At 48.7% G+C, this 11224-nt stretch overlaps 1 protein-coding gene across 2 annotated transcripts; it reads right to left on the bottom strand.

The window, feature by feature from the left end:
* Positions 1-2850: 2850 nt before the first annotated feature.
* On the bottom strand, positions 2851-9293 carry Pla2g2d (phospholipase A2, group IID). Of its 2 annotated transcripts, none has more exons than XM_039109678.2 (4): positions 9286-9293; positions 5965-6109; positions 5265-5371; positions 2851-4427 (listed from the first exon to the last, which is right to left on the bottom strand). In XM_039109678.2, the coding sequence occupies exons 2-4, from the start codon at positions 6066-6068 to the stop codon at positions 4282-4284; spliced, it is 357 nt and encodes a 118-aa protein (XP_038965606.1). In that variant the 5' UTR covers positions 6069-6109; positions 9286-9293; the 3' UTR covers positions 2851-4281. The 2 variants fall into 2 exon arrangements, with proteins under 2 accessions (XP_038965606.1, NP_001013446.1); NM_001013428.2 differs by lacking the exon at positions 9286-9293 and adding an exon at positions 8951-9035.
* Positions 9294-11224: the final 1931 nt, after the last annotated feature.

Below are 11224 nucleotides of genomic sequence, written 5' to 3'. Positions count from 1 at the left end.
CTGCAGCCAGAGCACTCTGGGTTCGAATTCCAGTCCCTGTGCATATCAGCAGCTGACTCAGTCCTGAGGTTTCAGTAGCACAAGTAACAACCCCAGGTCTGAGGCGGAAGGAGTGGGCTCCTGGATGATTGACAGGTATTCAGAGCTGCCCACCCCTTACCCACAGGGCACTCCTTGGTAGACCCAGACTGGAGAGATCAGGAACCTAGGAGATAGTTTGTTCTGGCTTCATCACTGATCCACCTAAAGGACAAGTTAGTGGAGGGCAAACATACCCTGGATTCTCTCCCTCTTTTCTGCTTTTTGCCCAGTTTCAGTAATAGAAAATTTGCTCAGGAGAACCCTCAGACATGTGGGCCTCCTCTTAGCTTGAGGCCCATAGATGTGGCTGCCTGAGGCCCCATCTGCCTCTCCTGGCCCTGAGTCCTGCGTACCTGAGTTGTGACCATATAGACACAAGGGAAGCACAGCTCTGGTCCATGCTCTGTCTTCCCCATCAGCATAATTTAGTCCATAGCCCGGGCTTATCACTCTGGCAAAACACACACACACACACACACACACACACACACACACACACACACTATCCTGAGTCTATCAGCTACTCATCTTCTGAGACACTGACACCCTCTCAATAGTGAGTCACGGTGTCACAAACAGACATGTGTGCCTTTCCACAATAGATTCCCAAGCAACATCAGCAGCTTTGGGCTCATTGGCTAAAACTTGTCAAGTAATTCTAATTTCCCTTGGTAGAATGGACGGTGGCCATCATGGGTCTTTTTATTCCAATCTTAAGTACTCTTGGGTTATACTCCACACTTCAAACAGGGTTCAGATGGCTGGGAAAGGCTTCAAAGAAGCTGGGAGCTCAATGGCCTCACTGGAGGTGGGGGTGAGCACTTGTACAGTGGCAGAGGCATTGACGGTGGGCCGCTAAAATATTCAGAAGCTGATGAGAGGGGGCGTTGGAGGCCAGCTAAGCCACAGAGCTCGGTCAAGACAAGTTGAGGCAGAGGCAAGACAAAAAGACCTGGCCATAAGTTCTCTTGAGTTACTCACCAAGATGGCCAGACAAGGGCTGTAGTATTAGGTGACCTTCCTTCTGTAAGGTCCAGTGGAGAGTGTTGTCGTTTCGTCTTTTCCAGATGTGTTCTATAAGCGCATGGCCATTTTCTGTTTTGTTGTGATTTTTTTCCCCTTTGAGTTTGTAGTCCAAATTAGTTTTAACCAGTAAGTAGTTCAGGATGACTTCGAATAACTCTTCCTCCTCCTCTTCCTCTTCCTCTTCTTCCTCCTCCTCCTCCTCTTCTTCCTTCTCCTCCTCCTCCTCCTTCCTGTTTTCCAAGACAGGCTTTCTCTATGTAGCCCTGGCTGTCCTGGAACTCACTCTGTACACCAGGCTGGCCTCAACTTACAGAGATACACCTGCCTCTGTCTCCCAAGTACCGGGATTAAAGGTGTGCACCACACCACCACCACCAACACTGGATAACCTTGAACCTTGACCTTCTAATCTTCCTGCCTCTACCTCCAGAGTGCTTGGATTACGGTCGTGCACTGCAATACCCCATTTTATTTGTCGGTGAGGACTGAACCCAGGTCCTCACACATGCTAGGCAAGCATTCTGTTGTCTGAGAACATCTCTGGCCTCTCTGATGTTAATATTGCCGATGTCTTAGCCCTGTCTGATTTACCTTGCAGTTCCTCTGCGAGACTCTCTCCCGAGCATGAGAAAAGTGTTTATCATTCTGTGTCTCGTGGCTCTTGCTTAACAGGCGGCCCACAGCAAGATTGTATCACTCTGGCTTCAGCATTTGCTCAAAATAGAGGGAGCTGCTACTTTGTAACCTAGAGTACGTTACAAAAGACGCAGTCTTTCAAAGCTGCTGTCCGCAGACCCATCCAGTGCAGATCACAAGCCCAATCTGCGCATCTTCTCAGGACAAGGAAATTCAAGGTACTCTATACCAACCAGGGCACCCCTGCTCTCTTAAGGCAGCTCAGGCTCAGGGGTCTAGTCCCTAGTGGAAGTTAGCTTCGTGGTGGAAGAGACAAAATCACAAAGAGGTCTGGAGAACCATGGCTGCTATTGGAGCCATGGAGAGCCTGCCCAGGAGGGAAACTGGCAGAGTGAGTAAGGATAGCCCAGCCAGGGGCAGGAAAGAAACCAGGCTCTGAAGACATCTTCAAGCCACCAAAGAGCCAAGCTGAGAACCAAGCTCCCCTCACCCAACTCCCACCACACCCCTAATTTCCAGTCTCCCTTTCTTCTTTTCTCTTTTCTTTTTTTCTCTTTTCTTTTTCTTAGCAATTTTCTTGTCTCAGGCTTAGACACCATCATGCCCAGCCTGGAATTCTTTTTCAGAAGACTTTAAAAATAAAGCGGTGGTTTTAAGCCCATTATAAGCCCTGTCTCCAGTACACACAGCTTCCTGCTCTCGTGGTCCCTTACTAAAACGAGCATTTCAACTGCGGGAATTTGAACCCAAAGCCCATAGCTGGGACTTCTTTGTACTCTGCCTCACTGGGGTTTTGAGAAAACTTCTCTGTCTTGCTGTGGTGTGCCACATACTGGAGGGTGTGGGCAATTCTGTTTACTGCAGCCCTGAGGTTGGAAACACAGCTAGTCAGACAAGAATAACAGATGTTCTCTGAAACAGTTGTTGCTAGGCAAAAAACCATCCTGGACCCTGCCAGATGATACCTTTTGCCAAGGTGTGTTCTGTTTCAGATGTTGCATCAGCTCAGCTAACCTCGGGAGCCTTGGCGATCCCTAAAGGAGACCCTCTCATGATGGGGCTCCCTCTTGGACCCTGGATTAGTCACAAATCACATCCAAAGACCTGTTTTCACAGAAAGATCTTTTATTAAGCAGGGAAGAAAAGTTGAAGTGGCTGCTTTCTGACTCAGACAGAAAAACATCAGCAAAGGACCTTGCAGGCATAATTCATAAGAAGGGGGAAGGGGGGAGGTCTGTGTTAGAATGGGCTGGGGGCAATGGTGTGTTTTGACTGGGCATATTAGGTGAACCAAAGCGGGCTTTTGATTGCTAGACTTTAATACTTTGACAGCTGGACCTTGGTAGTCAGCCTCAGGAGGAGGAAGGAATTGGCTAAATAAGGGAAGAGACTGTGGGAACTAGCTTTAGAAATGCAGTCTAGTGGTTTTAGGCAAGGCCGAAAGAATGAGAGAGAAGGGCACGGCCTGCTACAGCCATGTCTGTCAGGTCCAGGGTGGCTAGAGTCCCTTCAATGCCTATAGCTGCAAGAATGTAGGTAGGCGGGGTCAGTTTGAGCCAAAAAAGAGAGCCAGCGAAGCCACCCCCAAACCCTCCCCTCCCCTTCTTCATATGGGAAGCTGATCTTCCATGGATTCTGGCTCTGAATCTGCCGCCCCTGAGCACTCTTTCCTTAGCTGTAGCATCACTTCTGAGGTTTGCAATTAGGCCCTTGGTTCTGGGAGAGAGGGAAGTCACAGAATTTATAAATGTTGCTACAATGTGTCTCCCCAGAGGTGGAGCCTGAGTCAGGGACTCTTGTGAAAGTTGTTTATTGAGAGGACTCTGTGGAGAAAGTTTGCAGAGAAAGAAACCAGGCCTGGAATGAGACAAAGTATTAGAACATGTCAGTATCCTGGTCTCAGAAGAATTGTGGGGTGTTGGGCCACCCAGACAGTCCAACACAATGATGTCCTTAGTGCTGGGGAGAAGCGCTAGCCAAGAGAGGCTTCTAAAGGATGGGCCCCAGGCCTGAACTTTATGCCACAAGAGATCCAACAGAAAGCATAATAGACAAGAAACAGAAGGCCGAGTTCTAGCACCCATAGCAACAAGGCTGCAGTTTCCCCCACCCGTAAGTCCTGTTGTTGTTGGCGCCCACAATGGGCTTGGTTCTAGGAAACTACCTGGACACCAGGGTACCACTGAATCTGAGATGAGGCAGGGCTCAACCAGGAGGGTCTCACAGCTTAGTTGAGGAGAAGGACACAGGGCCAGAGGGCTGGGCTCTGAACAGATAAAAGAGATTTCATCCTAGGCCCAGAAAGACCAGAGTTTGAAGGGAGAGGAGAGTCACTTATAGAAAGATCAGAAAGGTCCTTTACAGCAGAGAGGCACCAAGAGGACATCATCAAGGCCAGGCTCTTTTGCAAGGAGGACTTTAAAAACCAGCAGGTCCAAGAGACTAGACACCAAGGCAGGAGGCAGCAGCTGCAGGACTTAAATGCTTGACATGCCCGGGAACAGGGTGGAATCCAGGGGACAGAGAGAGTGGATTCCCCTAGCATGTGGGAGTCTGGCCTTTGCAGCGGGGCCTCCAGTAGTACCGCAGTCGCTTGTTGTAGCTCTCCAGGTTTTGCTTCAGGCACAAGGCCACCTCCTTGTCACAAGCACACAGTTGCCTTTCGCACCAGCTCCCTTGGTCAGCTGTGGGCAAAAGCAACAGGAATAGCTCTCAGCCCCTGTCCCTTTCTGAGACTGCCTGTGGGATGCAGAAGGGGCCCTGAAACCAACATGGTCCCCACTTGTTTTTGACTGGATGGTGCACATGTCCTCCACCTCTCTGGGTTCTTAGTCTGCTACCTATTATCCCATCCGTTCACGGAACCACCGTTGAGCACTGTTCGGGGGCTCATCCTGGAGGGAGGGAAGCTGAGCCGGACAGGTGGGAAGGCAGGTGGCAGAGGGCCACAGAGTGAATGAACAGGGCCAAGCAGAAGTGTGGGAGATATAGATGTGTAAGAGGGCTGGGCATGTCAAGGAGCCATCCCCAGCCCACACCACTGCTCCTAGTGAAAGCTGGAGTAGCGAGCAAATGTGACCACAAGGCGAGTGTCTGTGTTAGCTTCCACAGTTCCATTTACCTTAAGGTGAGGTGTTACGGGGTCTGATCATAGTAAAAGTCAAAAACCATGTTAGGGGTAACTGTGTTCCCCCATGAGAATGGGAGTGGCCAGCACCTTCTGAAGTTCTTCCTGTTGGCTTGGTTAGGCAGACTGCTGAGGAGGGCGTGAAATTTCAGTGGGGTTAGTGTTGCGAACACGGCTGTGCGGTGATGGACCTGCTTTCTGGATGCCAAAAGGCTGGGGGTGTCCCCTTGGTTCTCTCTATACCTTCACCTCACTCTTCCTCACTCCCACTGAGAGAGGGATAGTATCAGGTGTCAATTGCTTCATGTAGTGTAGAACCACACTGGGTCTATGGAGGCAGGGGAGAATGGGACTTCCCAGGTCTAGCCCTTAGTCCATAGCCCCGGGCACTCACAGCATTGGATAACGCCCTCAGAGATGCTGTATTTGTAATTGTCTGTCAGGCTTTTGCATCCATCGATCTTCAGGTGGGCATAGCAACAATCGTGCTTTTGACAGCACCTACAGGGAGAGGTGGGCAGGGAGCACAGCTGTAGGAACCGTTAGTCAACACTGGTCTCTGTCTCCCCCCCCAACCCCCCGTGCTCACCAGGGGCAATCAAAGACATTGGGGTTCCCTTGAGGTTGTGAGGGCTGCCGTTGGTTAAGCGTTCCCATACTTGTTCCAGCCACATACTCTCTTTTATCTCTCTTGTGACTGACTACCCCATGATGGGGTTGCCGGCATCATCCCCTTAGCACAGATGAGGAAACAAAATTCTGGGGGGTTGAGACACTTGGCCAAGGTCATGCCACTTCTCTGGCTGGCTCTCAAGATGGTTGTGAAAAACCAGACCAGAACAGGCAAAGAGTTTGGGCTTCAGAATACATGTGTAATGGTAACAGGGGTTATGGGCGATTAGAGCTCAGGTAGGAAGCGGGCTTCTGGTGTTCTGTGGAATCTTCTTGAAGGCCAGCTCCGGGAGGCTCAGGACCAGATTAGCACTTATCGGAGTTCCTAGCATGTGGTACACGCTCACCAAAGTGCATTTGCTAACTGAATCAGTGAATATAGAAGGAAAGAGAGTCCCAGGTAAGCCAGGGAGGGAGTTTACCAGTCGGTGGCATCCTTGGGTTGTCCTTTGCCACCAAATCCACAGTGACAGCCGTAGGGCCAGTAGCTGAAGAAGGCTTTCTTCCCAGTCATATGGTTAACCATCTTGTTCAGGTTCAGGAGCCCTCCCTGGGTTGCAGTTATACCTGCCAAGCAGCCAGACAACAAGGAAAGAGGTGAAGTAGGGTCCCAGGTCCTACGGGGGTGTCAGGGAGGGGAGGGCGGGGCATCTGTGCTGGGCCAAGCAAGGGACTTGACACGGTAGCATTATCAAACAGCGGCCATTGCTCCCGCTATTTAAAAGGTGTTGGCTTGGGGCTGGGGATTTAATTCAGTGGTAGAGCGCTTACCTAGGAAGCACAAGGCCCTGGGTTCGGTCCCCAGCTCCGAAAAAAAGAACCAAAAAAAAAAAAGGTGTTGGCTTAGGTAATGTAGCTTAGTGATGAGAGTACATACGTTTTTAACATGTGTCAGCCCAGAGTTCTGTGCCCAGACTAAGAAGGTTAAATGAAAAAAAAAACCACAGCGACTGGAACTGAGTCCTTAGTACAGGCCTTTCATGTATTAGTTTCCAATTCCATCCCTTTTATGAGATTTACTATTACTTTTAAATTGTGTGTGTGTGTGTGCGTGTGTGCGTGTGTGTGTGTGTGTGTGTGTGTGTGTGACACGAGTATACATGGGCAGGCATGTGCTTGTGAGTGCAGGTGCCTTCAGAGACATGGTCTATGCTCAGCGTGAAGCTCACCAACTAAGCTAGACTGGCTAACCTGTGAGCCCAGGGATCTTCCTGAGGGAGTCTCCACACCTGGTACTTCCCGCTCCAGTTTGGAGGATCAAATTCGGACTCTTATGTTTGCCAGGCAAGAGCTTTACCAACTGGACTGTTCCCTAAGCCCAGGAGTTCCATTTGTAATCCCCATTTTACACATGAGCAAGCGGAGGCCTCTGACTCACTCAAGGTCCTGGACGGAAGAAAATCGAGCCAGATTCAAAAGCCATGCCGTCTGGTTTCTCTCTGTTTCTGAGCCTTGATTTCCCACTAGGAATGGGACGAGGAAGCCTGACTCACCCTCTCTCCCATGTCCCTCCCGCCCTTCCTCTCCAGAGAAATCAGAGCTTTACAGCTGCCCTAGGTCTCCAGGGAGGCGGAGTGATTTAGAAATCAATGTTGCTCATTTCAGACCTGGTAGCTTCTGGCTAGAATTGATCTTATGGGAAATCTGCTTTATTGGGAGAGAGGAACACATTATGTTAAATTAGGAGAAATAAAACACACGGAGTCGATGGGTTCAGGGGAAAGTTGGGAGAAACAGACAAGATGAAGACAACTCTTCAAAAACACAGGGAATGTAGGCTGGGTGCGGCCACGAGGTGTGATGCATGGGCTCTGGAAGGCATTAGTGCAGTGGACAAGGACGAGATTATAATCAGGTGGCCATGGGCTGCGATTAGAAGCGACTGGCTGTTGTGTGGGTAGAGGTGTCCCCCCGTGTGTGAATCTGTGTACATGCTCCTGTTCAGCACAGCGTTCCTGGATGGGGAACGTTAAAGGGAGTCCTTGCTACTCCTTGACTGTGCTAAGTCACCCCAGATCCCTGAAAATCACCTAGAATTCCCATCTGGGATTAGAGGAAAATCTCAGATTCCACGATGAAGAACCCCAAAGCTACTAACTGCAAAGATGGGATCCACCTTGAGTACCAGTTGGAGATCTGAATGCAGAATGTTGCTTTTCTCGGCCTCTCTGTCTCTGTGTCTCCATTCCCCTCCACCCCGGACAATTTTTTCCCTCGGTAAGATTGCAAGTTAGACTTGAACTCATGGTTATCCTCTTGTCTCAGTCTCCTGAGTGCTGGGATTACAGGTGTCAGCTATAGTACACCAGGCTGGCCCTCTATTTCTTTGTTTCAAAGCTAGCCCTTGCGATTTCAACTCACAAAGAGGCACTCAACTCCCTCCCTGAAGGGAGCAGGCAAGGAATGCATTCAGTTTAGAGTCGGTATGCTTTTGTGTGGGCTCCCTGCTCGTCATTCCGTAGCAAGGAAAACCAAGCTTGAGGAAATAAACAGCAGTGGTGTGTACCAGAGCTTGTTAGAGCCTCCTGTCTCAATAGCTCTTCCCAGTCTTGGATTCCCCCATCCTTCATGCCCAGGGGTGAGGAATAAGTGACCAGAAGAGACACCACTGGCATTTTGGTGCTCGGCTCTCATGCAACACCTGGTAACTGTTTTCTCACTAGGGATTCTTCGGGGGTACAGAGAGGATGCTGTGGTCCACTGAGCAGGTGAGGACATGAAGAGATAGGGCTTGGCTTAGGATGCCCTGGCTGCCAGGGCTTGGTCGGGGATGTATCCACCAAGAAGAGTGCCTCTGTGTTACAATGTCTCCAGGGTGAAGGATGAATTTATGTAGCTCCCTTTTTGCTAAGTGGCTTCACTGTAACATAGGGAAGTGACTCCCTTAAGGGTGTGGGAGCCCTGGCTGTCCTGGAACTCACTGTGCAGACTAGGCTGGCATCAAACTCAGAGATCCGTCTGCTTCTGCCTCCTGAGTGCGGGGATTAAAAGGCCATGCATCACCACTGCCCAGATATAAAATCGGTTTTAAAAACATGAAAGATCTTTATAAAAATTGTGTACTTGAAGATGGACTAAGAAAATGAAAGCCAATTTGCAAGCAGCCATATTTTTACATCTGATTGTCTAGAGAGTGAGCAGAAACTGTCCCCAGACCCCTCTCTGCCAGTAGGAGGGGGACCTCTTCCCAGAATGCAACATAGTCCAATCTCCTCCAGCTCTTTGACTGAAGCCAGAGCCAGTGTCCTAGATGCCTGGTAACCACTGATGCCTCCTGACTGGTGGTGGAAGTGGTGGGGACTGGAGCTCCAGTGTCCCCAGGATCAGAGCAGCCCAGTCTAGAGTGGAAAATTCAGGATCTACCTCCGGTCCCACTTCCTCCTCAGCCCCACACCTGCCCCCACTCACCAGCCAGCAGCAGCCCACACAGCAGGGCAAGTCTCATGGTTCCAGCACAGAGCAAGGCAGGCAGCTGTTAGAGGTCCCGTTACATAGGCAGTCCCTTGTATTAGGTCCCCACCCATGCTACCCAAATCTTCCCAGCCCCTGCAGAATCAACCCACGTGCCTCCTGCTTCCTCTTTTTTAGAATTCTTGGGTTATGGTTTTTTGTTTTTTATTTTTGAAGTATTGGCCCTGCCCCAATTTTTTTAATAATAATAAAAAAAGAACCGTGTATCTAGAATGGGAGATTTGGCAAGCAGCTTCAAGGTCTAGGGGATGATAACCAAAGCCTCCACCAACCTAGGCAATCGCTCTGTCACTGAGCCACAATGCAGCTTGATAGAAGAAAAGTTGAAAAAACATGGAACCTGAAATTTAAGATCATCTGTGAAGACAGGAAACATGATTAGCACTTTGGTTTGTGGTACTATCTCTTTCTTTCTTTCTTCCTTCCTTCCTTCCTTCCTTCCTTCCTTTCTTTCTTTCTTCCTATCTATCTATCTACTACCTATGTATCTCTATTAATCATCTATCTTCTATCTATCATCTATCTTCTGTCTGCCTGTCTGTCTATTTATCATCTATCTTCTGTCTGTCTATCTATCTATCATCTACCTTCTGTCTGTCTATCTATCTATCTATCTATCTATCTATCTATCTATCTATCTACTACCTATGTATCTCTATTGATCATCTATCTTCTATCTATCATCTATCTTCTGTCTGCCTGTCTGTCTATCTATTTATCATCTATCTCCTATCTGTCTATCTATCTATCTATCTATCTATCTATCTATCTATCTATCATCTACCTTCTGTCTGTCTATCTATTTATCTATCATCTACCTTCTGTCTATCTATCTACCTTCTATCTACTTACCATCTATCTTCAATAATCTATTGTATATCTAATATCATAAACATCTATTATCAATAATTTATCATCAATCATTTACCATCTATGTAATTATTATCTGTCTGTCTATTTATTGCCAACCAATCATCTACCTTCTGTCTGTCTATCTATCTATCTATCTATTTATCTATCATCTACCTTCTGTCTATCTATCTATCTACCTTCTATCTACTTACCATCTATCTTCAATAATCTATTGTATATCTAATATCATAAACATCTATTATCAATAATTTATCATCAATCATTTACCATCTATGTAATTATTATCTGTCTGTCTATTTATTGCCAACCAATCTAACATTTATCATCTTTCTATCCTCTACCATTTTAGCATCTATCAATCTCTCTACTTACCTACTATCCATCTATTACTTGCTTCTGTATATAGCTTTTGTCTTTCCGCCTCCACAGATTCACCCTACCAAACCAGGGAAATGGTCTATGCAGTACTAAAGAGCTCATCCCCCAGGCCAGCCAGACAAGATCACATGGAACCCAGGCTGGCCTCAAACTCTTCAGTTAGTCAAAGATGACCTTGAATTTCCAGTCCTCCTCCACCTCCCAAGCTCCAGATTACAGATGTACACCGTCATGCCCAGTTTGTGTGGTGCCAGGTTGGGCACCCGGGGCCTCACGCACACCAGACCAGCAGTCTAGCAACTGAGCCCCATGGTCGGCCTTAGTCTTGTCTTTGACTTACTGGTGCAAGCGGAGCACGCCTCTCTGTTGTCCGGTGCTCTTCAGCAGGCGGTTTGGAGAGCAGCTTTGCAGCCGGCCTTACCACTGTACTGCTTGTATGATGAGTCTCTCGAGGACGGACACATAGGCTGCTGCTGACCATCTGCTGCCATTCAGGTTCAGGGAAAGAGATGTTCCGATAGCCCAGCTCACACCCAGCGATTGCCCCTTGTGGGTTCGCTGACTCGAGAACACCTACCGTCAGAAGGTAACTGGCTTGCGTTCACAGCTCAGTCTGCAGATGATCTGCCCCAGTTTACTTGGCAGGATCCCAGTGGGACAAGTGGCTGGGACCTAGCTGATGAGGGTGGAGCAGAGGTGGTGCTTGTTGGTGACCGCTGGGGACACAATGCCCAATAGTGCTCCCTGATCCAGGCCGATCAGTTCACCCAAAAAGTATGCCAGCACAAGTTACTGCTGAGAGACACTTGTGTCATTATTCTTGATCCTTTCCCTCCCTCCCTCTCTCTCTTCCTCCTTCCTTCCCTCTGTTTCTCCCTTGCTCCTTCTTTCTCCCTCCCTCCTTCCTTCCTCCCTCCCTCCCTCCCTCTCTCCCTCTCTCCCTCCTTCCTTCCCCCTGTT

This window comes from Rattus norvegicus, chromosome 5 (genome assembly GCF_036323735.1).
Source record: "Rattus norvegicus strain BN/NHsdMcwi chromosome 5, GRCr8, whole genome shotgun sequence".
Taxonomy (NCBI): Eukaryota; Metazoa; Chordata; class Mammalia; order Rodentia; family Muridae; genus Rattus; species Rattus norvegicus.
Note: the sequence above shows the minus strand (reverse complement) of the source record. Positions and strands in the feature narration are given on the sequence as shown.

What these genes read in the sequence shown, in the direction of transcription:
- Pla2g2d (NM_001013428.2), bottom strand. Translation starts at nt 8,987, where the DNA reads ATGAGACTTGCCCTGCTGTGTGGGCTGCTGCTGGCTG. An exon ending in GTGTGGGCTGCTGCTGGCTG is followed by an intron (nt 6,110 to 8,950) that starts GTGAGTGGGGGC and finishes GCTGCTTGGCAG; the next exon opens with GTATAACTGCAACCCAGGGA. An exon ending in TGAGGGCGTTATCCAATGCT is followed by an intron (nt 4,428 to 5,264) that starts GTGAGTGCCCGG and finishes TTTTGCCCACAG; the next exon opens with CTGACCAAGGGAGCTGGTGC.